Source organism: Eptesicus fuscus, chromosome 6 (assembly GCF_027574615.1).
Source record: "Eptesicus fuscus isolate TK198812 chromosome 6, DD_ASM_mEF_20220401, whole genome shotgun sequence".
Classification (NCBI taxonomy): Eukaryota; Metazoa; Chordata; class Mammalia; order Chiroptera; family Vespertilionidae; genus Eptesicus; species Eptesicus fuscus.
This window is the reverse complement of record NC_072478.1, coordinates 80488781-80515286: the sequence shown is the minus strand read 5'-3', so window position 1 is coordinate 80515286 and position 26506 is coordinate 80488781. Positions and strand designations below refer to the sequence as shown.

Here is a 26506-nt window from a genome sequence, read left to right as displayed (position 1 = left end):
ATTTTCTGTAGCTGTAGGCATATTTTGATATTCCAATGAGCTTTTAAATGAATTTGAAATTTCTATACACAGTAATTTTATCCTTCATTTTAGTGCACCTGCGTTCACATCACCAATACCCCCCACAACATTCCTACTATGGGACACCTCCCTAGGACTTTTCCATGTTGAGAAATCATATGATAGAATAGTTTAAAATTACTCACTCAGCTATAAGTTGGGGCAAAAATTTTCATAGATTCTTAAATTTTTATAAATGAAAGAACTGCTTAAACAGGGTGTTGACATTTAAATTTAAAAACCAAGCTTTCACAATAATATGGAAACCTAAAAATAAGAAATGTGATTGTACACATTATGGAAATCACTGGAAGTTTATAGAAGACACATTACCATTTAACATTTTGAGAACAAAATTGAAACATTCCAACTTGCATTTACTAGAAATAAGGGTAGTACTCTATAATCTACTAATACATTCTATTTCGAGAGAATGTGCAGGAAAATTAGTAATCCAAAGAATAATATACACTTACCTTTTTCTGGGTAACAAACCTAATTCCAATTACTGATAATTATTAGCAATACATTTGGAAGCCCATTAAAATATAAGAAAAATTCTCACTGTTGTGCCTTCATGAATGTAAATATTTATATTCCGAGGATAAGCACGTTTGGCTGGCCGACCATCAAATAATATATCTTTTTAATTGGGAAGAAATATACAGGTGGATTTGAGAAAAGAAAGGGCATAAAATTGATCTACTCACTGGGATTCAAAGAATCTCTAGCAAAAGTACCTGAATATTATAAAATCATTCCTAAGTCCCCCTTTAAAAGCCTTTTCTCATGCATTTTCCTCTTTGTAGTTAATAAAGAAAATTAAAGCAAACTATTTGCAGATGAAAGGCATTCATTGAAACTCTTGTGAGTAGAAGCAAGAGAGTCAGAGCTTAACTTATTATTCTCCTCAGGGACACTTACTATCAAGGATGCTTCATTAGAAAGATCTTGTGGCGGGACCATTTCTGGCGTCATAGAGAGAAAATTAAACGTTTTTTGAGAATCCGAGGCAACATGCAGATTGTAGGAATAAGGCAAGGTTCCCTCGTTGTAGTTGGGAGAAATCCCTGGTCCAGTCTTAGTACAAAGACTATGCTGAAAGCAGCGCCAGGTAGCCAGGCTAGAGGAGCGTCGCAGGCGCACAGCAATGGCCAGAATCACGGCCAAGAGGAAGAGCACGGAGATCAAGGCCAAGGCCACCACCAGGTAAAATTGCAGCTCAGCCTGGGGGTCAGAAGGTGTGTGATGGTCGTTGAGATCTGGCAGTGCCTCTTGTACACTGTCCGCAAAGATCAGGTGAAGCGTGGCGGTGGCTGAGAGGGGTGGCTGTCCCCCATCGCGCACAGCGACCAGCAGCCGCTGGCGGGCCGCATCCCTGTCGCCCAAAGCACGAGCTGTGCGCACCTCGCCCGTGCGCAGCCCCAGGCTGAAGAGTCCGGGCTCGCTGGCCTGCAGCACGTGGTAGGACAGCCAGGCATTGTGTCCCGAGTCGGCGTCCACCGCCACCACCTTGGTGACCAGGTAGCCCGGCTGCGCGGCGCGCGGCACCGTGTCGAAGAGCGCCGAGCCGTCGGGCCCCAGCGCCGGGTACAGCACCCGGGGCGCGTTGTCGTTGCGGTCGCCCACCAGCACGCGCAGGCTCACGTTGGCGCTGAGCGCGGGCGAGCCCTGGTCGCGCGCCTGCAGCGTCAGCTCAAAGGCGCGCAGCTGCTCGTGGTCGAAGGCGCGCTGCGCGAACACCACCCCGCTCTGCGCGCTCACGGACACGTAGGACGACAGCGCCCGTGGCTCCAGGTCGCTGGCCACGATGGAGTAGGAGACCTGGCCATTGGGTCCCAGGTCGGGGTCGGAGGCGCTGACCTGCGCTATGGAGGCCCCTGGCGGGTTGTTTTCTGGCACGTGGACCAGGTAGGCTGACTGCTGGAAAACCGGGGCGTTGTCGTTGATGTCCCTGATGTATAGGGTGACGCTTCTGCTGGAGGAGAGGGGTGGCTTGCCTCTGTCGATGGCTGTGATGGTGACATTGTACTCTGGGGTCTGTTCCCGATCCAGGGCCCCATCTGTCACCAGCTTGTAGTAATTGTTGGCGGAAGATTGAATTCTAAAAGGAACTTCCTCGTTTATGAGGCATATGACCTCCCCGTTTTCTCCGGAATCTTTATCGTGTGTTTTGAACAAAGCAATCACCGTCCCGCGCTCTGCATCCTCGGTTATGGAACTAGACACCGAAGTGAACACCACCTCTGGGGCGTTGTCATTCTCATCTAGAATTTCGAGTATAATTTTACATTTGGTGGCCATGCCTCCGCCGTCCTTGGCTTCCATGATTATGGTATAACTGCTACTGATTTCGAAGTCTATAGGGTTTTTGGATTTAATTTCTCCACTTTGATGGTCTAGCATAAACATACTTCCAACATCTCCTAGTATTTTGAAGGAGTACGTGATCTCCGCATTGATGCCCTCATCCTGGTCAGTGGCTGTCACCTTTAGCACAGAGGTGCCTGAGGGCAAGTTCTCTCGAAGGCTAACTCTGTACACATCCTGACTGAACACTGGGGCGTTATCATTGGCGTCAGTAACCTCAATCCTAATTTGAGTGGTGCCGGTTCTGACCGGGTCACCTCCATCCACCGCTGTCAGGACCAGGAGATGGGAGCTCTGTTGTTCCCGGTCCAGGGGCCTTTCTAACACTAATTCCGGGGCATTCTTGCCTTCAGCTTTATCCTTTACCACTAGAGAAAAGTGCTCATTATAGCTGAGCTGGTAACTCTGGAGAGAGTGAGGCCCTACATCTGCATCTATAGCAGATTCCAAGTCAAACCGAGTTCCTGGAGTTGCAAGTTCATTGATTTGTAAAACAGTGCTATTTTGGGGGAAATGAGGTGGATTGTCATTTATATCTTCTATCATCACGTTTATGTGAAAAACATTTAGAGGATTCTCTGCTACAATCTCTAAGGGCACGACACACAAAGGGTTTTGAGGGCAGAGAGATTCCCGATCTATTCTGTCACTCACAAGTAAGTCCCCATTCTCCGTGTTTATGGCAAAGTATTGTCTCTCTGCGCTAACTCTGAGGTTGCGGGTCGATAAATCCCGTACCCGCAGCCCCAGGTCCTTAGCGAGATTCCCCACTACAGAGCCCCTGGCCATTTCTTCCGGAATAGAGTAGCGGATCTGCTCGGAGAGCGCCCCGCAGAACAAAGGCAGCAGGAAGAGAAAGAGTACTTGCCACCGCCGCGGGGTCCTGCTCCTCTGCTTCGCCCCAGTTCCCATCCTTCTGAGCCCTGCGGCAGCCTCTGGCATTGAGAAGATGCTGTCTTTACAGATTGTGTTTAAACATCTACTTCCACCGCGTAGAAAACTCAAGGCTCCCAGTTTGCAGGCATCCCAGTCGGTATTCCGGAATCAGATTTGCCGAGCAGTGAGCCGGAGTCCGGGCCCCTTTCCTTTCTACTTGCCTTTGTGACTGCGCAGAAAACACCCGGTGGATCCTGGACTCCAGCTCTTGCAGCGCGTTGGCCAACAGCGGCGCTCGGAGTCTGCTTAGAAAACTGCAGGCAGAAGCCTTGCAAATAATGGGATTCGGTATTCCAACAGCTGTATTGGACTGATGTCTCGGAAAGGAGGCAGTTTGTGAGTTTTGGATGTGTCTGTTTCCCAGTGTTTGCTTCAAAAGAAAGTTCCCTAGAGATGGGATCCTATAGAAGAGCCATAAAACCACCATTGAGAAAAGTTGGTCTTTTTCAAATCAGAGGCAGTGCAGATATTGGAAGAACAAAGCAAAGTCTTCTCTCCTGACTTAGAACAAAGACCACGTGAGAAAATAGCTCCACCAAGTGGTATGGGGAAATTTTGACAGCCATGAAATGACAACCTAGTATTAGATTCAATCTTATGTGCAGATTAATTTCCCTCCTCCATTTATCAGGAAACTGGAGGAGAGCGTAAAGCTATATAGGTTGTACTCAGGATAAGGATGGCCAATGACATCAAGTCTTCCTTGTTACTTATAAAAAAGATTTATGAAAGGGATTGTTAAGTATTTTACACTTACATCATAAACAATATAAAAGTATACCCTAGTAGGTTACCATAGGAATTTAATGTCATGAAATGTGAGGGTGTTTTATTTGTCCTTTTATTTAAATGGACCGTATGTTGCACTTTATTACTACCTCTGAGTCAAAATAACCTTCTTAATCTCAAGTTTCAAAGCCAACTTTTTATTTTTATTTTCCAAGACCTTGGTTGCCAGCTCCTAACTAGTTCAGACTACATTTTTAAAACATGTTTTTATTGATTTTACAGAGAGGGAGAGTAAAAGAGAGAAACATCAATGTGAAAGAGAAACATAGATCAGCTCCCTCTGAATGCTCCCCACTGGGGATCCAGAAACCCAGGCATGTGCCCAGACCGGAATGGAATCTGCAACATTTTGGTGCAGGGAACAACACCTAATCAACTGAGCCACACTGGCTAGGGCTAGACTACATTTTATTTTATTTTTATTTTTTTAGACTACATTTTAAAAGATATGGAACATCTCCCTCTTCCAGCAAAATACCTCATATCCCTTTTATTCATCTAATTTCAGTTCAAGTAAAATGTGCTAAATCTTTTTTCTCAGTTTGGAATTCCACAAGCATAATTCTATCCTAGATGCACGAAACACACTAACATTTTCTTGACTTCAAGACAAATTTAGGCATTTGTTGTAAGACTTTCCTTTCCTACAGTGGAAATTCTTTTCACCCAAACATTAGATACTCTATGTAGAGTTAATTACTAAGGCCAACTCCTAAATGAGAAAGGAAAACTGGAAAGGGAACATGAATATGCTAGTAATTTGGACAGAATATCTAAAAGTAGTGGTGTGAGGGTGAGGAGCTGTAGTGATTATGGAGATGATTCCTGTGGTCTAATACCCTAGATAGGTCTCCTCTCCTGGACTTTCTTAGACCTTGCTTCAGATAACACATGTGTTAGTAGGTAACTCCTAGGACTTCAATAACAAGTTGGTTATAAATATAAGAACTGAGTATACTTAGATATAATACAAAATGAGTTTATGAAGGAAATAAAGAGGGAGTCCATGATTTGCTGGTATATTGAAAACAAACAAAAATATCTAGAGGAATACCCACTCCATCTCTTATATTCACAACTATTCCATATGAATAAATCTGAAAAATGTAGACATGTTTAACAGATTTGAAAATAACTTTCTGAGAAGCACTGGATCAAAATTAAGCATTTCTGTGTCTTCACTCTTTAATAAAATCTTTAACACACACTAAAGTACAAGTAAAAGAATAAAATGAAATAGCGCCAGTTCAACAATTCAATTATTTCTTCAGAACTCTCTAATGCGCTAATTGTAGAAATAGAAAGATGTCTAGAACTTAAGGAAAAAAAGTGTGTTCTACATTTCCTCTCACAAGGGAGTCTAGTAATTAAAAGGCAGTCAACATGTCTGTTTTGGTGGGATAAATTAATGAGACAAAGTTGAAATAATCAACAGGATCTAAACATATTACCAGACATCAAAAATGAAAATATAACTTCTTTTTGTGCTCAGAGGAAAGTTTACATGTGTAAATGTGGACATATGTGTGACTGTGTATATAGATAGATAAGAAAAAGAGCTAGAGAGAGTATGCTTTTGAATCAACAGGGTCAAATCTGATCACTAGAAGTAAAGCAAATAATGATAGAATATAATTATAATCATGGAGGCAATGCAAAGTTGAAATAGGGAAATAAATAGAAAGTGTTTACGAATCATAACCAGTGTACATTGATAGCCACAGACACTGATAGAAAAATATTTCTAAAATTCAATTTACTATAAAGCAAGCCATAATAGCAAAACTGGACCCTTAGATTCAAAATAAAATATACCAAGCTAAAAAAATGACATTCACAAAACCTTTTTGAAAAATGATGGTAGTTTGAATAAAGGTAAAATATACAAAGTCACATGTATTGCTCAAAGTCTGTATGAACTGAATAAGCCCCCCCCCCCCCAACAGTTTTCATAATAGGCTTACCAAAAGAGCCACTTAACAGACTTGTGCAGAGACACTAATAATTGGAAGACAGGAAAAAAATCTCACCTGATTACTTGTAGGATTACATTTGCCTATACTGGTAACTGAATCTTCAACTATCAAGAGAGGCTCGCTTTTCCCACAGCTCTCCTGGCTGATGAGTGTGTCCGCATAGTTGGGTTGTGGGAAGATCAGGTGACTCTTCCCGGAGTCCGCAGTGAGAGAGACCTCGTGGGAATAGGTCTGCAGGAATGCCTGCACCCCGTCCACGCCCACAAAGTGGGAAGCAGGCACGCCTGCAAACCTGCCTCCAGAAGCCTGGAGCAAGCGCGATGTGTGCCAGCGCCTCAGCCTGAGCGCCAGCAGCACGATGACAAAGGCGAGAAAGACGCAGGAGACCACGGCCACCGCCATCACCAGGTACAGAGTGAGGCCTGAATCATCAGGGTTGGTGGGAGACTCAAGACTGCCCAAGTCAGCCAACACATCTGGGATACTGTCCGCTATAGCCACAGTGAGTGTTACGGTGGCGGAGAGTGGGGGTTGACCATGGTCTTGGACCGCCACCACCAGACTCTGCTTGAGCGCGTCTCTGTCCAGCAGGGCCCTTGCAGTGTGCACCTCGCCTGTGTGCAGCCCCACCGTGAAGAGTCCTGGCTCGCTGGCCTTCAGCAGGCGGTAGGACAGCCAGGCATTCTGGCCTGAGTCTCTGTCCACTGCCACCACTTTGGTCACCAGGTAGCCAGGCTCTGCAGAGCGGGGTGCCAGCTCCACACCAGTGGAGCCATCAGTGGGGAGTGCAGGGTACAGGATCTCTGGTGCGTTGTCGTTCTGGTCCAGCACAAATATGCTCAGGGACACGTTGCTGCTGAGTGGAGGATCCCCACTGTCCTGTGCCATCACTTGTAGCTGCAGGTCTCGGAACTGCTCATAATCGAAGGAGCACAATGCGTACAGGACGCCAGTGTCTGAGTTGATAGAGATGTAGGAGGACAGGGGAACTCCCTGGATGGTGTCCTGGACCAGGGAGTAAGTGACCTGGGCATTTTCTCTGCTGTCCAAATCAAGTGCAGTCACTGAGAAGAAGGAGGCTCCTCTGGGGTTGTTTTCAGGAATGTAGGCAGAATAAGAGGAGTGAGCAAAAGTGGGTGGGTTATCGTTGTCATCTGCTACATTCAATGAAATATGAGTTTTTGTAGACAAGGGTGGACTTCCATGATCTGTAGCTGTCAATGTTATATTGTAGCTCTGGACCTGCTCTCTGTCCAGCGCTCTGTTTGTTATCAACTTGTAATAATTTCCATAAGTCTTTTCTAAATTAAAAGGCAGATTGTTAGGAATGAAACAAGAAACTTGACCATTTTCTCCGGAGTCTTGATCTTGCACATTTAGAAGAGCAATTACTGTACCTGGAGGAGAGTTTTCCAGCACCGAGTCAGTAGAAGACGTGATAGTTATTTCTGGAGCATTATCGTTCACATCCACAACTGTGATCAACATCTTAGCAGTCATGGAGAGACCTCCACCATCTTGGCCTTGAATTTCCATCTCATAGAACCTATATTGCTCAAAATCCAGAGGCCCCTGTATTGAGACTTCTCCAGTTCGAGAATCCAACTGGAATATTTCAGAAGCTTTGCTTTCCATGTCCCGGAACGAATACACCACTTCCCCGTTGACTCCCTCATCTGGGTCAGTTGCGTTTACCAGGAGCACCCGAGATCCAGAGCTGAGGTTCTCGGGAACACTCACTCGATACACTGACTGTGTAAACTTTGGGGAATGGTCATTGACATCGAGGACCACAACACGAATGGGGACAGTGCCCTGGCGGATGGGGTCTCCTCCATCTAAGGCTGTGAGGAGGAGGAGGTGGGCAGCCTCTTTCTCCCGGTCCAGGGTCCCCTCCAGCACGAGCTCTGGATTCTTGGCCCCATCAGTTATGCCTCCAACTTGCAAGGAAAAGTAACTATTAGGGCTGAGCTGGTAGCGCTGAAGGGAGTTCATTCCTACATCTGGATCCCTGGCGTTAGGAAGGGGAAATCGCGACCCCGGGGTTGTGTGCTCACTGACTTTTATCTCTACTTCCTCCTCCCGGAAGCTGGGGGCGTTATCATTAATATCCATTATCTCCACTTCCACTCCGTAAATCTTCAGGGTATCTTCCACAAGTATCTCCATATTTAAAAAACAGGAGGACGCCTTCTCACAGAGCTCCTCCCGATCTATCCTACCTGCGGTGATCAAGCTGCCACTTCGCGGATGCAGAGCGAAAAGCCGCGTCCTACCTCTGGAGACGATGCGGACGCGGCGCTCCGCCAGCTCCCAGGGCTCCAGCCCCAGGTCCTTGGAAATATTGCCCACGAAGAAGCCTTTGTCTGTCTCCTCTGGCACCGAGTATCGGATCTGCCCGGCCCCAAACTCCCGCAGCGTCCCCAGGAAAATGTACAGTAGCACCAGCCCGCTGCGGTCCAGGCGTAATAGCTGATTCGCCATGGCAATGGCTGAGCCGATATTCCGAGGTTTCTTGAGCCGGTTTGTCCTGACTCAATCTATGTATCTACAAAGTCCCGGGCCGACTGCATCCAAATATATCAGAGAGCGAAGCAAAGTCCGTACTTTAAGTTTCCAGCATCAGGATCTGTGAGTATCCATCTCCGCTTTGTGTTATAGAGGTAGGGGAGGGAGTGACTGTAGCTCGCAGCTTCCCATCCCCTGGTTGGTGAACAGCGGCGCCTAGAGCCCAAACTTATTATTGCAACGAGTAAGAAAACCCAACGTATGTGCCTGTTCTATAAGTTAATACACTCACCTTTTGGAGAAGCATTCGTACAGCATATGTAAAGCTTAAATTTCAGACAACAGTTATATGATGTGATATTACGAGTTTACCAAGAGCACTTTTGGAAAGATTAATTTAATTTTTTTTTCAATTTTAACAATTTAATTTTAAATTTTAACAATTTTTAATTGTTTAAATTTTTAAAAAAGTTTTCAAATATTACTGGAACTGAACACTTGCAGGTTAGATTTGGTTCCTATTAATTTTTACCAGCTGAAAAGAATAGCATTTGTTGATGTGGAACTAGCACAGTCCTGACAAAATCATCACATAGGATGCATGTCGATAATTCTTACTAATGGTTCTTTATTGAGAAAAATAAAGATGAAACATTTGAGAAAATTTGTATGGCATTAGGGTTATTTAAAATACCATTATATAAAATATACCTGTATTCCATATCCTTAATTAAAGGGTATTCTATTTCATGAAAATTTCATGAGGTTTCTCTATATACTTACCTTAAAATGCATTTGAATATTAGAAGGTTAGCAGCATTGTAAACTTGAGTTTAACAGTGATACTCATAGGTCTGACCAAGGATTTATTTTAGAAACTCTATCAAGAGGTTGAACATAGGATATTGAAATAAAAGCACTATATTGGTATATACTGGCATATTGGAATATAAAAAAGCATTATTTTAACTACTTACCTGTTTAAAAGTCTTCTTATTTGCTTCAACACTAGGAGTTAGAATGCCAGCCAATAGCGCTAAAGAGCTATCTTTGTTGAGAGTACCTTGTGTGGCTGGACAATGATCGGCAGATGTGAGAAAATTTAATTCCGGGTTAGTTTGATCCCCAGGCACACAAAGATTATAGGCATAAGGCAAAGTTCCCTCACTGTAGTTGGGGGGAATCTCTGGTCCAGACTTGGAGCAGAGAACAGACCCAAAGCAGCCCCCAGCGGCGGGGTTGTAAGAGCTTCGCAGGCGCAGAGCAATGGCTAGAATCACCGCCATGAGGAAAAGCACCGAGATCAAGGCCAAGGCCACCACCAGATAAAACTGCAGCTCAGCCTGCGGGTCAGAGGGCGTGGGGTGGTCGCTGAGGTCTGGCAGCGCTTCTTGAAGGCTGTCAGCAAAGACCAGGAGCAGCGTGGCGGTGGCTGAGAGTGGCGGGTGTCCCCCATCACGTACAGCGACCAGCAGCCGCTGGCGAGCCGCGTCCCGGTCGCCCAAAGCCCTGGCTGTGCGCACCTCGCCCGTGCGCAGCCCCAGGCTGAAGAGTCCGGGCTCGCTGGCCTGCAGCACGTGGTAGGACAGCCAGGCATTGTGTCCCGAGTCGGCGTCCACCGCCACCACCTTGGTGACCAGGTAGCCCGGCTGCGCGGCGCGCGGCACCGTGTCGAAGAGCGCCGAGCCGTCGGGCCCCAGCGCCGGGTACAGCACCCGGGGCGCGTTGTCGTTGCGGTCGCCCACCAGCACGCGCAGGCTCACGTTGGCGCTGAGCGCGGGCGAGCCCTGGTCGCGCGCCTGCAGCGTCAGCTCAAAGGCGCGCAGCTGCTCGTGGTCGAAGGCGCGCTGCGCGAACACCACCCCGCTCTGCGCGCTCACGGACACGTAGGACGACAGCGCCCGTGGCTCCAGGTCGCTGGCCACGATGGAGTAGGAGACCTGGCCATTGGGTCCCAGGTCGGGGTCGGAGGCGCTGACCTGCGCTATGGAGGCCCCTGGCGGGTTGTTTTCTGGCACGTGGACCAGGTAGGCTGACTGCTGGAAGACCGGGGCGTTGTCGTTGACATCGGTGAGGTGCAGGGTGATGGTGGTGCTGGAGGAGAGGGGCGGCTTGCCCCTGTCGGTGGCTGTGATGGTGACATTGTACTCCGGGGTCTGTTCCCGATCCAGGGCCCCATCTGTCACCAGCTTGTAGTAATTATTAGAAGAAGAATGAATCTTGAATGGAACGTTTCTACTTAAATTACATGTGACTTTTCCATTTTCACTGGAATCCCAGTCCCTTGTTTTGAAGAGGGCCACAACCATTCCTGGACGGGAATCTTCCAAAATCTGATCAGAGAGAGACGTGATGATTATTTCCGGGCTGTTGTCATTTTCATCTAAAACTTCTATAATTACTTTGCACTGTGTAGAGAGAGATCCTCGGTCCTTTGCTTCTACATCCATTACATATCTTTCTACTTCTTCAAAATCCAAGGGCTGGTGAGTTATAATGTTTCCTGTTGCAGAATCCAGAGAGAACACGTGCTGGGCTTTATCAGCCACACCAAGGAAGGAGTAGGTGACCTCTGCGTTGGAGCCTTCGTCTTGGTCACTGGCGCTCACCTTCAGCACAGAGGTGCCTGGGGGCACATCTTCCGGAATGCTGACCCTGTACACACTTTGGCTGAACACAGGGGGGTTATCATTGGCATCCACTACCAGGATTCGGATCTGAGCAGTGCCGCTTTGGGGCGGATTCCCACCATCTAAGGCTGTTAGTACCAAGTGGTGTGAGCTCTGCATTTCTCGGTCCAGGGTCTTCTTCAATATTAATTCTGGATATTTGCCACCATCGGGATTGTCTTTCACCACCAATGAGAAATATTCATTAGGACTTAGTTGGTATTTGCTCAGTGAATTCATATTAATGTCAGGATCTTTTGCAGAGTCAAGAATTGTTCCCATTCCTGGGCTGACAGATTCACTGATTTCTAAGTTTATTTCATCTTTATGGAATTGAGGGGCATGGTCATTAATATCCTCAACAACTACAATGATATGAAAAATGTTTAAGGGATTTTCCACCACGGCTTCCAACTGCAACTCACATCTTATTCTCTCTTTGCAAATCTGCTCACGGTCTATTCGGTCCTTCACTAGTAAGTCCCCACTCTGCCTGTCTATACTGAAAAGCAGTTTCTCCGCGCTCACTCGCAGCTTCCTAGAGGACACATCCAAGACACTGAGCTCTAGATCTTTGGCGAGATTCCCCACCACGGAGCCCTTGGGCAGCTCCTCAGGAATCGAGTAGCGGATCGGCTCACAGAGTGCGCGGTAGAACAAAGGCAGCAGGAAGGGAAACAGTACCTGCAGCCGGCCGGCTCCCCGTCTCTGTGCGCAGCTCCCTCCCATCGTGCGCTCTAGTTCTCGCAGGGTCCCGGTCTTTCCAGTTGGAGAAAGTGCACACTATCACGCTGGAAAACCATTCAGCCCAGGACAGGCGGAGTCCCCAGTCTTGGGGCTGGGAATCCGCTTGTGCTGGGAGAGTCTGCACAACCCGGAGCCCTAGTGTATAAGCGGGTTTCCTTCTGTGTTGGTGGCTGCATAGGAAATCCTAAGCTAGAGGCTGAGGATTCCCCGGGCGTCGGCGCTTGCCCTGCACTGGCCGACAGCGGCGCCCAGAGGCCTCGTGTGGAACCGCAGCCTAAGTTTTCTCCATTTCAGGAAATCATTTTCTTTGAATGTTAAGAGCTAAAATATTTGACTCTTTTTTCCTCAGTGATTCCGTTTTCATTATGAAACATGCTTTTCCCATAGTCAAACTATATATTTTTATATTTTAAAAATTTACATAAATGTGAAAAGATAAAAGTATTTCTTTCAAAAGTCAACGAGGCACAAAAGATTGTAAAGTGAAAAGTAGGTCTCTATCTCATGCTCTACTGCTATCCAGTTCTTCCATCCAGAGGCAATCATTGTTTTTCCTTTTAAGAGTAATTATTTACAAAGGAAAATACTGAAGATAAGCAGAAAAACCACATTTTTTGTCTTCGATCCTAGTTTATATTTGGCTAGAAAGTATTAATCCATCCCCCCCATATTTAGTAACTAGTATGCAACCATTGCCATATTGATTACAATAATATAAAATGTCCTGTGTTGCTTTTAAGTAATTATATTTAAAACATTTGCTTACAATAGTTACCATGTCAAAGTAGCTATTTTAAAAAACAGTATTTTTCAAGATAAAGGAATTATTTGAGATGGCTGCATAATAATTTTGACTCTCATGGACAGAAATTTTAAGTGACAGTTTCAATGATTTAAAAGTTAATAACTATGACCCAAAGGGTGTGTTTTCCTTCCACACACCTATCATTGAACAAATGTTGAATGATATGAAAAAAGTAATGTTCTCATAAGTATGTTGACACACATTAGGACACTCTTTGCCTTTATGCTAACATATTAATTTAGAAGAATATTAGTAATAAAAGTAAGAGATCAAACCAATATACCACTATCTTCAATAACTCAAGTAGGCTCATCAGTAACTCCACTGATAATTTGCTTAGAATAATTTTGTGTACTTCTCTGCTTATATTTGGATCAGATATCCTATAGAAATACATTTTTTCTTGACTTTAAATTTATTTTGACTCAATTTCAGAGTTTCAGGTGGATATGTCTTCCACTACATTAAGGAGCTACTGAAATACTCTTGGCACACAACCCTTGATTCTGTTCTTGGGAACATGTACAAACCCATCTGCCTCCCCAATCTACATATTTTTCAGCCTCAGAGATTGGAGAATTTAACCAAAAAAGGAAAAAAAAAACACAGAGAGAGAAGAACTTAAAATTTGCATTATTTAACCTTCTATATGTTTTCTAGAAACCTGATTGAGCAAGGAAAGTCAAATTAAAATGCTATGTCTTCCACACTACAGTATGAAATTAGAATCACAGGCAAAAAAAATAAAAGGTATTGCAGTGTTACCGGATATGATTGCACTTGGAAAAATTTAAGCACACATTGTTATGACTTCTTATAAAATACTGATGAAACATCTAAATCTCTAGGAAGTAAATTGAATTGTGATTGTCGTTACAAGGTATAGTTTAAAGAATATAACCACAAAGGTGTACTTCTGCCCTTCTCCTGGGGAAGGACAACACTGAGTGGCCTTGTGTTGGAGTTAGGTTTCCAGTGATGTCAATGCATTTGTTTCTGACATTTACCTATGTTTACCAGACTTGCCTTCAAAATCAGAGCTAGGATTTCAGCATCTGACCAAAGGACAGGACACAAAACTATAAAAGATAAGGCTCTGCAAAACTAATTGGAACAATGTTATGACAATAGATCTTCATTGCCATTACATAAATGTTTACCAGAACGTAAAGCCATCGTCTTAATAACTGACAAGTTCTACTCTGAAATATTTTAGCAAGAAGCAAATTGAAACAGGGAAAATATGAAAGAATAAAGATTAAAAATTCCCATCAACATGCTGCAAACCTAAAAACAAAACCAATCATAATTTTTTTTAAATGAAAGGAATGGAGTAAAAATAGAACTCACTGGAACCAAAGGGGTATCTTCTATAGGAAACTTCGAATCATCTAACAAAGACAAAGGATCCTTTTTCTCGCAGCTCTCCTGGCTGATGAGTGTGTCTGCATAGTTGGGCTGGGGAAAGATCAGATGACTCTTCCGAGAGTCAGCAGTGAGGCAGACCTCATGGGAATAGGTCTGCAGGAAAGCCCGCACCCCATCCACACCCACAAATTGCGAGGCTGGCACGCCCTCCAACCCGCCTCCTGAAGCCTGGAGTAGACGAGATGTGTGCCAGCGGCGTAGTCTGAGTGCCAGCAACATGATGACAAAGGCAAGGAAGACACAGGAGACAGCAGCCACTGCCACCACCAGGTACAGCGTGAGGCTGGAGTGGTCAGGGTTGTTGGAAGGCTCAAGACTTTCCAGGTCAGCCAGGACATCTGGGATGCTGTCAGCCACAGCCACTGTGAGCGTGACAGTGGCAGAGAGAGGGGGCTGGCCATGGTCCTGAACTGCCACCACTAGGCTCTGCTTGAGGGCGTCTCTATCCAGCAGGGCCCGCGCAGTGCGCACCTCTCCGGTGTGCAGTCCCACCGTGAAGAGTCCTGGCTCGCTGGCCTTGAGCAGGCGGTAGGACAGCCAGGCATTCTGGCCTGAGTCTCTGTCCACTGCCACCACCTTAGTCACCAGATAACCAGGCTCTGCAGAGCGGGGTGCCAATTCCACACCAGTGGAACCATCAGTGGGAAGAGATGGGTACAGGATCTCTGGAGCATTGTCATTCTGGTCCAGCACAAATAGGCTTAGTGACACATTGCTGCTGAGTGGTGGGCTACCACTATCTGTGGCAGTTACCTGCATCTGTAGGTCACGAAACTGCTCATAGTCGAAGGAGCGAAGTGCATACAGGACTCCTGTGTCAGAGTTGATGGAGATATAGGAAGATAGAGGTGCCCCCTGGATAGTGTCTTCAGTTAGAGAGTAAATAATCTGAGCATTCTCTTTGCTGTCGGGGTCTAGTGCAGTCACTGAAAAGATGGAGGCACCTCTTGGGTTGTTCTCTGGGATATAGGTAACGTAGGATATGTGAGAGAAGGTGGGTGGATTGTCATTGATGTCTGCCACTTGCAGGGTGAAGTGAGTTTCCATCGACAGGGGTGGACTTCCCCCATCTGTGGCTGTTACAGTAATATTGTAAGAGGATACCTGCTCCCTGTCAAGAGCTCCATGTGTCACCAATCTATAGTAACTATCAATGGACTTTTCTAACTTAAACGGTAGATTTCCTGCTATGGAACAGGTGACCTGTCCATTCTGCCCAGAGTCTAGATCGTGCACGTTTAACAGAGCTATAACAGTCCCCAGAGGTGAATCTTCCTTCAGGGGACTAAACAGAGATGTGATAGTCACCTCTGGACTGTTGTCATTTACATCTTCTACTGTAATCAACACTTTTGCAGTTGCAAGATATGCTCCGCCATCTTCTGCTTGTATTTCTATTTCATAGAAGCCTGTTTCTTCATAATCTAGATTTTCTGATATTTTTATTTCTCCAGTATTTTTGTTTAGTTGGAATTTCTGTAATTGTGTATCGGGTAATTTTCGGAATGAATATGTCACTTCTCCATTGGCTCCTTCATCCCTGTCGGTAGCAGTGACTGTCAGCAGCTGTGAGCCCACAGGCAAGTTCTCGGGAACACTCACTCGGTATTCAGGCAAAGTGAAGACAGGAGCGTTGTCATTTGTATCGAAGACAGTGACACTGATGAGGACAGTGCCAGATCGGAGAGGGTCACCCCCATCGGAGGCAGTGAGGACCAGATGGTGCTGTGCCTCTTCCTCCCGATCCAGGGCGCGCTCCAGCACCAGCTCCGGGTACTTGACACCATTGGCACGGCTCTGAACTGCCAGAGAGAAGTGCCTACTAGGGCTGAGCTGGTAGCTCTGTAGGGAGTTCACGCCCACATCCGGATCAACAGCTTCCGGGAGAGGAAAACGCATCCCTGGGGCGACATTTTCATTGATTTTTACGTCTAGATTTTCCGCTTGGAATTTGGGGGCATTATCGTTGATATCAGTTACTTCTATTTCAATCCCGAAAAGTCTCACCCTATCTTCCACCAGAATGTTAAAACTCACCAGACACCGCGCGCTCTGAGCGCAGAGCTCCTCCCGGTCTAGCCTGCCCGCCGTCACCAAGCTGCCACTCCGCGGATTCAGAGCAAAAAGCTGCGTCCTACCTCTGGAGACGATGCGGACTCCGCGCTCCGCCAGATCCCGGGGCTCCAGTCCCAGATCCTTGGAGATGTTGCCCACGAAGGAGCCTCTGTCCAGCTCCTCAGGCACCGAGTAGCGGATCTGCCGGGCATCTGACTCCCACCGCGCACCGAGGAAAAGGAAGAGCAGAACCAGCGCGCTGCGGCCGGAGCTATTCCTTTGAGCGGCCATTGTTGTTTGGTCACGGAATTCTGGCAATGTCCTCACTGGACACGTTGCGTGTTTTGACCGGTCCCTTTCTCTTTCTCTGGCTGCAAGGAGTCTCTGTAGGCTGAGCACCTTAAATTCTAGGGTGAGTGTCGCTGCAGCCCCGGAGCCAGTTTGTAGGAACTGTGGAGCTTTTGTGTAGTTGGAGCCCTGAGAATCCGGAGGGAGCGCTGGCTGCGATTCTTTCCTAGTAGGTGAACAGCGGCGCCCAGAGTCCTCAGAAGTTACTGCACCCACTATGTATACCACGGAAAACAAACGCTACTCTTTGTTGGAGATTTTATTTTATTTTACATTACTTCTTTGATTTCTCGGCTGATATCATTAAATAAACTATTAGCAGGTTTCTTTATTGGATAGAATCAATTGGAATGAAAGTACTATAAAATGCTAAATGAAAATTGTTCGTTAAATATGTATCTCAACACTTATTTTCTCAACAGAAATATATCCAGAGGTAAGTAATGCTTGTTTTATTTCCTATGAGCTTCTAAATATATTCAGAAGTCTTACAATTTTATTTTAAATTTAGATATAAATGATCTAATTATGTTTAGACATTCATATAGAAACTCTGATATATGACCCTAACAATTCACTTAAAATATTTTTATTTTAGATTTAATTAACTAATTTAGTTGGTTTAGTGTTAAGATTGTACAAAAGGTTTTCAAAATATTGTTTTCTAAAGTAGTTGTATTGAGCCTCAATTAATCTTTTTAATGTATCTTATTTGGGACATATATTATTAGAAGTTGATTTGACCTATTTAAATAAATTGAGAAGGTAATCAAAAACTAAGAGGAATATGTCTCATGTATTGTAATTGTAATTGGAAGAGATATATGTACAGGAGTTTCTAGTGCTACAATTTTCAAAAACAAACTTAGAAATAGTGATGTAGGTTTTTAAAAAATAAGTGCTTATGTCAACTGACCTGTTTTCATCAGGGCACTGATGCCAATTTAAATATTCTCTTCTTTTAACATTTTGTATGGGAGCCCAAAGTAAAGTGCTACACATACCTCCAATTGTATGTGCCCATCAACCCAGCAGCAGTTCTCCCTTCAAGGGTGAAGGGCCTAGAGGTTCACTTCTTTCATACAGAGAACACGTGTTCGAAGTGTTTATGTCACTATGTCCCACATATGTAACTCTTCATATATTTTATCTTTAGTCTTCAAAGATTTGTATACCAGACAATCCAAGACAGAGACTGAACACAAAAGGCAAGAACATTTCATTTGCTTTCTTGGAAATTCTTGATCTTGCAATGGAGAGGAAAGAAGATTGGAAGAGGACAACTTGAGCTCCAAGAAAAGGCAAGTGAATATAAGAAGAAAGCCAGAAGGACCAAAGTTGAAGAAAACAATTCAGCCAGAGTAGTCAGTATTAAGTTTTGGGGACCATAGAAACGGTGGCAATGGAAACAAAATTTTGACACCTCTCCCAAGAAAAATACACCATACATCTATAACTGCGCATATAATCTCAGGAATTCATGGATCTGCTCACTCTACCTCTCAAATGCTTACAGTTTTATAAATTATTAAAATAGTGAAAAAAGAAATCTAAAAACATCTATAAGATTGTATGCAATAAATGTTCTTTTGGAAGGAGCACATGCTTTGATATATAACTAGTGCCTGAATATTATTAAACTTTAAAAACATATAAGTAGGATATAGAAATCTTATCTTAAATCTTAGCAGACTTGGATAGGTTATTATGTATTTATTTGGTAAGAAGCCAAGACCACTGCCTCTGTTTTGCTAATCTCAGCTTGAAAAGATATCTCTAATTGAGTAACATTCTTTTTAAATTATAGAGCAACTTCTGAACCAAGTAATATATCTTGAAAAATATAATCAGCTAAAGTGAACACTGAGAAGAAAAGATGGTGATTACTTCTGGATTTTATAAAAAATATTATCGATATAAAAATGAAGTAGTACACCTGAAATATGAGAAACTAGTAGAATATTACTGAAGACACAAAAACGAAACTCACCGGTGTTAGGGTCTCAGGATGCGAAGTCAAATCATTCCCACTCTGAAGTGAAATTAAGGCCCCAGAAGAATCACCGCAAACTATGTCTTGAGTGGAATGCAAGGGCTCAGTGCATTTTAAGAAATTAAACTCTGTCTTTCCAGCTTGGGCAACGCACAGATTGTAGGAATAGGGCAATGTTCCCTCACTGTAGTTGGGGGGAACCCCAAGTCCAGACTTGGAGCAGAGACCAGGTTGAAAGCAGCCCCAAACGGAGGGACTAGAGGAGCGACAAAGGTGCAGGGCAATCGCCAGAATGATGGAGAGGAGGAAGAGCACAGAGATCAAGGCCAATGCCACTACCAGATAGAACTGCAGCTCAGCCTGGGGGTCAGAGGGCTGAGGACTTTCGCTGAGGTCTGGCAGCGCCTCTTGTAGGCTGTCAGCAAAGACCAGCAGCAGCGTGGCGGTGGCTGACAGGGGTGGCTGTCCCCCGTCCCGCACGGCCACCAGGAGGCGCTGTCGCCCAAAGCTCTGGCTGTGCGCACCTCGCCCGTGCGCAGCCCCAGGCTGAAGAGTCCGGGCTCGCTGGCCTGCAGCACGTGGTAGGACAGCCAGGCATTGTGTCCCGAGTCCGCGTCCACCGCCACCACCTTGGTGACCAGGTAGCCCGGCTGTGCGGCGCGCGGCACCGTGTCGAAGAGCGCAGAGCCGTCGGGCCCCAGCGCCGGGTACAGCACCCGGGGCGCGTTGTCGTTGCGGTCGCCCACCAGCACGCGCAGGCTCACGTTGGCGCTGAGCGCGGGCGAGCCCTGGTCGCGCGCCTGCAGCGTCAGCTCAAAGGCGCGCAGCTGCTCGTGGTCGAAGGCGCGCTGCGCGAACACCACCCCGCTGTGCGCGCTCACGGACACGTAGGACGACAGCGCCCGTGGCTCCAGGTCGCTGGCCACGATGGAGTAGGAGACCTGGCCATTGGGTCCCAGGTCGGGGTCGGAGGCGCTGACCTGCGCTATGGAGGCCCCGGGAGGGTTGTTTTCTGGCACGTGGACCAGGTAGGCTGACTGCTGGAAAACCGGGGCGTTGTCGTTGACATCGGTGAGGTGCAGGGTGATGGTGGTGCTGGAGGAGAGGGGCGGCTTGCCCCTGTCGGTGGCTGTGATGGTGACGTTGTATTCTGGAGTCCGTTCTCGGTCCAGGGCCCCATCTGTCACCAGCTTGTAGTAATTATTAGAAGAGGAGTAAATCTTGAAAGGAACGTCTCTTTCTATATTACACATGACTTCGCCATTTCCTCCGAAATCCCTGTCCCGTGTTTTGAAGAGGGCCACGACCATTCCTGGTTGGGAATCCTCCAAAATCTCATCGGAGAGAGAAGTGATGATTATTTCTGGGCTGTTGTCATTTTCATCTAGGATTTCTATTATTACTTTACATTGGGTGGAGAGACCACCTCCGTCCTTTGCTTCCACCTCCATAGTATATCTTTCCATATCCTCAAAATCCAATGACTGGTTATTCTTAATCATGCCTGTTTTCCCGTCCAATGAGAACATGTGCCTCGTACTCTGAGCAGTGCTCCTGAAGTAGTAGCTTATTTCGGCATTGGCCCCCTCGTCCTGATCAGTGGCTGTCACCTGCAACACGGAGGACCCAGGGGGCAGATTTTCACTTACACTGACTCTGTATTCATCTTTGCTAAACACCGGGGGGTTATCATTGGTGTCTTTGACAAAAATTTCTATTCTAACGGTGGCACTTCGTGGCGGGTCCCCTCCGTCCAAGGCCGTCAGTATCAAGCGATGAGACCGCTGCACCTCCCGGTCTAGGGGTTTCTCCAAAGATAACTCTGGGTATTTGCCACCATCGGAATTAACTCTAACCATTAACTTGAAGTAAGAGTTAGGATTTATATGATAATCTTTAATTGAGTTCATGTTTATATCGGGATCAGTGGCAGGGTCAAGGGATATTCGTGCACCTGCGGATACAGATTCAACAATTTCTAAATGTATGTCCTTTTTATCGAATTGAGGGGCATGGTCATTAATATCCTCAACAACCACAATGATATGAAAAATGTTTAAGGGATTTTCCACCACGGCTTCCAACTGCAACTCACATCTTCTTCTCTCTTTGCAAATCTGCTCGCGGTCTATTCGGTCCTTCACCAGTAAGTCCCCGCTCTCCCTGTCTATACTGAAAAGCAGCTTCTCCGCGCTCACTCGCAGCTTCCGAGCTGACACTTCCAGGACACTGAGCCCTAGGTCCTTGGCGAGATTCCCCACCACCGAGCCCTTGGGCAGCTCCTCAGGAATCGAGTAGCGGATCGGCTCGCCGAACGCGCGGTAGAACAAAAGCAGCAGAAAGGGAAACAGTACCTGCGGCCGGCCGGCCCCGCCTCTGTGCGCGCAGCTCCCTCCCATCGCGCGCTCTAGTTCTCGCTGGGTCCCAGTCTCTCTGGAAAGCCAAGAAACGCAAGCCACAGAGTCACTGGAAGAGCATTCGTCCTAGGACAGATAGCTGGGAATCCGTTCGTGCAGAAGAGAGTCTGCGCGGCTAGGAGCCTCACTGTGGGAGCGGGTTTCCTTCTTTCCGTGTTGGTGGCTGCGCAGGAAATCCCAGGCTAGAGGCTGAAGAATGCCGGCAGTCAGCGCTCGCCCTGCACTGGCCGACAGCGGCGCCCAGAGGCTCCGTGTGGAACTGCAGTCTGGCATTTTAGTCTTGAATCCAATTTATCTCCAGAAGATGCATCTCTCTTCAAAAGTGCAGTTATATAATAGCCCCCAATTTTTGTTTACATCGGATGCCTATATACTTAGTGTTTTCACGAAGTTTATTATGGGATACTTCAAATTTATACTAGAGAGCATTATTATTGAATCTTCATATACCCATCACCCAAATGCAATGATCAACAAAAGCCATCTTTGTTTAATATATATTTCCTTCTCTCATTATTTTGAAGCAAATCCAAGATATTTTAATTAACTTCTTTTAAGATGAGACATTGAGGTGATAATACTTTTATCTTTTTAAAAAGATTCTTATCTTTAATCATATTCTGTTACCTGTGCAAAAGTCCTACCTAGTTTAAGAAAACTATAATTTAACACTTTCCACACTCTGCCCAGTCATTCCTCCATTGGTACTTGTGTTCTTCTTTAAAGGCAGTGACATTTTTTCCCTAAAGAATAGTAGTTACCTACCATGACACAGAAAACTTCATCAATAGCCATTTTTCAAATTAATACATATTTTAATATTGGTAAATACTAAGTAATAAAGAATAATCCCCAGGGCAGAAGCTTTAACCAAAAGATTTCCTTACTGCATGGTTAAAAATATGACTACAGATGATGGTTTACTTTTTCCTATTACCTTAGGAATAGATAATATTTGAAATAATTATAATGTCTGCATGCCATAATAGATTTCCAGACATATGAGCCTTTGTATCCAGCATGTTTAGAATAGCATTCTGAGTCCACTGCAAAGCTTATTTTCAAAGCCTCCTAGAGTGTCATTTATTATTTGAACTGACAGTACGTGTAAAATCAAATTAAACAATACATTATTTTTTTCTTGATAGCTAAAGCCAGTAAAGTATTGTTTGAACCCTCTTAGCAGTTCCTGAAAATATTTTCCTAAATCATTTCCCATAACCAGATTTATTTCTAGCCTCAAAATTTGAAGACCTGAGCCATAAATAACATAATTAAAGGGTACTTTTTATTTCCCTTGCTTTCCCCTCTCAGAGTGTTCAGTCTCAGAAACCCCTCTTGAGCAAGCATAAAGTATAGGAACGAAGAGTTTCAAGCTATTAATAATTTGATCTTATAGCATTAGGGAATTAAAACCTTGAGAATATAAAAACAAGGATGTTAAAATTTTCACCATTAAAAGAATAAAACATGCTCTAATTGTTGTTGAAAATACATGATAACTGAAGTTTGAATCTTCCTCAGAAATGATCTTTAAATGCAAACAATCTCTACACACATTAGACTGAAAAAGTCACCTCAAAGGAGTGTTGTCCTATCATAGAAATAGAAAAGCAGAAGCAGTAAACCTGGACCTTCAGTTGTTTCTCTGGGAGAATGCATTTGCCTTCTCATTAATTTACCCTTACAAGATAGTATTGACTATAGTAATCTTTTTTAAAAAAATAAGAATTCCAATGTGGCCATTGGAGGTAACAATAAGTTTCAGGAATGGAAAACCAGCCTTAAAATTCAGTAGTGAACCAGGATAACTAATAAAGCAACCTCATAAAAAAAACTCATGTTAACCCCAGATCATGAGAGCAGTCCCAAAAGGAAGGTTTCATTGACCCAATTAATTATTATGAGAAAATGCAAATTATATTAGTGATGTAACCAATAAATGCATTCTATAGATGTTAGAACAAAAATTGGACCCAGTAAAAACTTAAATGGTGAAAAATATGTTAACAACATATCTTACCTTAAGTACAAACACTTGGAGAGAAAACCAATTATAATAGAAAGAAAGAAAAATTGGAACTCACTGGAACCAAAGGAGTGTCTTCTACAGGACATTTTGAATCATCTGAAAGACACAAAGGATCCTTTTTCTCACAGCTCTCCTGGCTGATGAGTGTATCTGCATAGTTGGGCTGAGGGAAGATCAGGTGACTCCTCCTAGAGTCCGAAGTGAGGGAGACCTCATGGGAATAGGTCTGTAGGAAAGCCTGGACCCCATCCATGCCCACAAAGTGAGAAGCCTGCATGCCAGCCAATCCATCTCCTGAAGCCTGGAGCAGACGTGATGTGTGCCAACGCCTAAGCCTGAGTGCCAGCAGGATGATAACAAAGGCAAGGAAGACACAGGAGACCGCAGCCACTGCCACCACCAAGTACAGTGTGAGATCCGAGGCCTCCGGGGTCGAATGGATCTCAAGACTACTCAAGTCAGTCAACACATCTGGGATGCTGTTAGCCACAGCCACAGTGAGTGTGACGGTGGCAGAGAGAGGGGGCTGGCCATGGTCCTGAACTGCCACCACCAGGCTCTGCTTGAGGGCATCTCTGTCCAGCAGGGCCCTCGCGGTCCGCACCTCACCTGTGTGCAGCCCCACCACAAAGAGCCCTGGCTCACTGGCCTTGAGCAGGCGGTAGGACAGCCAGGCGTTCTGGCCTGAGTCTCTGTCCACTGCCACCACCTTGGTCACCAGGTAGCCGGGCTCTGCAGAGCGGGGTGCCAGTTCCACACCAGTGGAACCATCGGTGGGGATGGCGGGGTACAGGATCTCTGGCACATTGTCATTCTGGTCCAGCACGAACAAGTTCAGTGACACGCTGTTGCTGAGGGGTGGGTTCCCACTATCATTTGCCCTAACCTGCATTTGAAGGTCTCGAAACTGCTCATAGTCGAAGGAACAAAGTGCATAAATCACACCAGTATCTGCATTGATGGAGACATAGGAGGAGAGAGGCACCCCTTGGATGGTATCTTCCTCCAAGGAATAAATAATTCGGGCATTCTCATTGCTGTCAGGGTCATGGGCTGTCACAGAGAAGATGGAGGTTCCTCTTAGGTTGTTCTCCAGGAGATAGCCTGAGTAAGAGATTTGAGAGAAGGAGGGTGGATTATCATTGATGTCAGCCACATGCAGAGTGATGTGAATTTCTGTGGACAGGGGTGGTGTTCCTCTGTCTGTCGCAGTCACTGTGATATTATATTCAGAGATTTTTTCTCGGTCAAGAATTTGGGATGTCAACACTCTATAATAATCTTCTATTGACTTTTCTAATCGAAAAGGTAGGATCTCCTGGATGGAACAAACAACTTGACCATTCTCCCCAGAGTCTTGGTCATGAGCATTGAAAAGAACAATGACTGTTCCTTGAGGAGCATCTTCCCTAACTGGACTAAACAGAGATGTAATGATCACTTCGGGTCTATTGTCATTTACATCTTCCACCGAAATGAGCACTTTCGTCCATGCCTTCAACCCTCCACTATCTTCTGCTTGTATTTCCATTTCATAAAATGCACATTCTTCATAATCTAGACTCTTTGCTGTTGATAGTTCCCCAGTTTTCTCGTTGAGCTGAAATAACGGAGATTGTTTTTCACTAATTTTCCAGAATTTATATGCCACTTCTCCATTGGTTCCCTCATCCGGGTCGCTAGCTCTTACAGTAAGCAGCTGGGTGCCAGGGGGCACGTTCTCTGGGACTGTCACTCGGTAAATTGGTTGAGCAAACACCGGGGCATTATCATTCACATCCAACACTGTCACTAGGATGTGCACTGAGCTGGAGCGACGAGGCTCGCCCCCATCCGAGGCGATGAGGACCAGGTGGTGAGCAGCCTCTTCCTCTCTGTCCAAGGCGCGCTCCAGCACCAGCCCTGGGTTTAAAGTTCCGTCGTCTCCAGTTCGCACGTCCAGGGAGAAATGGTGATTGGGGCTGAGTTGGTAGCTCTGCAGGGAATTCAAGCCCACATCCGGGTCAACAGCCTCTGGGAGTGGATAACGTGTGCCAGGCGCCGCGATTTCGTTAATATTTATTTCCAGATTTTCTGCCTGGAATTTTGGGGCATTGTCGTTCATATCAGTGACTTCTATTTCTATTCCATAAAGTTGCACTCTGTCTTCAACCAGAACTTTAAAGTTAAACAGACACCGTGGGCTCTGGGCACAGAGCTCCTCCCGGTCTATCCTGCCCGCGGTGACCAAGCTGCCACTCCGCGGGCTGAGAGCGAAAAGCTGCGTCCTACCTCTGGAGACGATGCGGACTCCGCGCTCCGCCAGCTCCTGCGGCTCCAGCCCCAGATCTTTGGAGATGTTGCCCACAACATAGCCTTTTACTGTCTCTTCAGGCACGGAGTAGCGGATCTGGCTGGCCCGGATCTCCCACAACCTTCCCAGGAAAAGGCAGAGCAGGACCAATCCTCTGCGGTGCCGGCTATTCATTGGAGCCGCCATTGTTGCTTCTCTCCGGATTATTTCCGCCCCCAGACTGCTTTTTTCCCACGCTGACTCCTTCGGTTCTTTTCTCCTCCTGCAAATTATGGTCGTCTTTTTCCTCAGGAGAAACCCGGAGTGCCCCAAGTGAGGAGGCTGAGTTTTGTTGCCGTCCCGGGGTTGGTATGTGGGCTCTGCGGGGCTTTGTGTAGTTGGCAGATTCTAATATCCGGATGGAGCGCTGATTGAGGTTTTCCGAGAGTTGGTGAACAGCGGCGCTCAGAGTCCTAAGCAGTTACTACACTCACAGAGAGGCAATACAGTACTTTTATCACAGATGATTGAAGGAAAACACCACTCTCTTCTAATTATGATTTTAGATTTATCTATTTCTTACATTCATATTTCAAAAGCAATCATCTTTGTGGATGTCTTAGTGGAATGACATTTCTATTAGGTGTATTATTAAATCACTAGTTTTCTTAATATCAAATTAACATTAATTTTGGGTAGAGTTTGGCTTTCTCTCTATTTTAAATTTTAGACATATATGCACCTTACATAATTTATATTGAATGAATATATATGGATAGATTTTTCACTCTGAAGTTATTTTATAAGGTTAATTATTTTTAGAGTAAAATTCCTCGAGTAAGGTTTCCTTAAAATTTTATTTGCAAAGTAATTTTAATTAAGCAATATATGTAAACGTTCTCACCTAATATTACTAAATTTAAAAAGCATTGGTTTTTAAATTTTACATATTTGTGATTGTAAAGCTTATGCTATTTTAAAATGTTTTAGTTTTCTATGTGAATACATAATGCATTTGGAAGATTCAAATGAACATACACTGAAAAGCAGGTTTTTCATTTCAATCCTTCCATGAAGAAATCATGCAATTTTAAAGTAGTC

The 26506-nt window shown here is 45.2% G+C and overlaps 1 protein-coding gene across 16 annotated transcripts in view; it reads right to left on the bottom strand.

Moving 5' to 3' along the window:
- The window catches only part of LOC103285685 (protocadherin gamma-C3), a 141317-nt gene that overhangs the window by 60773 nt on the left and 54038 nt on the right, over nucleotides 1-26506 (bottom strand). Inside the window, exon 1 of one of the 16 annotated variants that reach the window (XM_028146759.2) lies at nucleotides 23189-25668. The exons of 10 other annotated variants lie outside the window; for them this stretch is intronic. In XM_028146759.2, coding sequence (XP_028002560.2) covers nucleotides 23189-25612 — 2424 coding nt within the window. In that variant the 5' untranslated portion in view covers nucleotides 25613-25668. Of the gene's footprint in view, nucleotides 1-984; nucleotides 3521-6185; nucleotides 7708-11992; nucleotides 12038-14210; nucleotides 16793-21038; nucleotides 21235-23188; nucleotides 25669-26506 lie in introns of those variants that run through there. 5 more of the 16 variants (XM_028146837.2, XM_008141141.3, XM_054717974.1 and 2 more) reach the window with 5 other exon arrangements.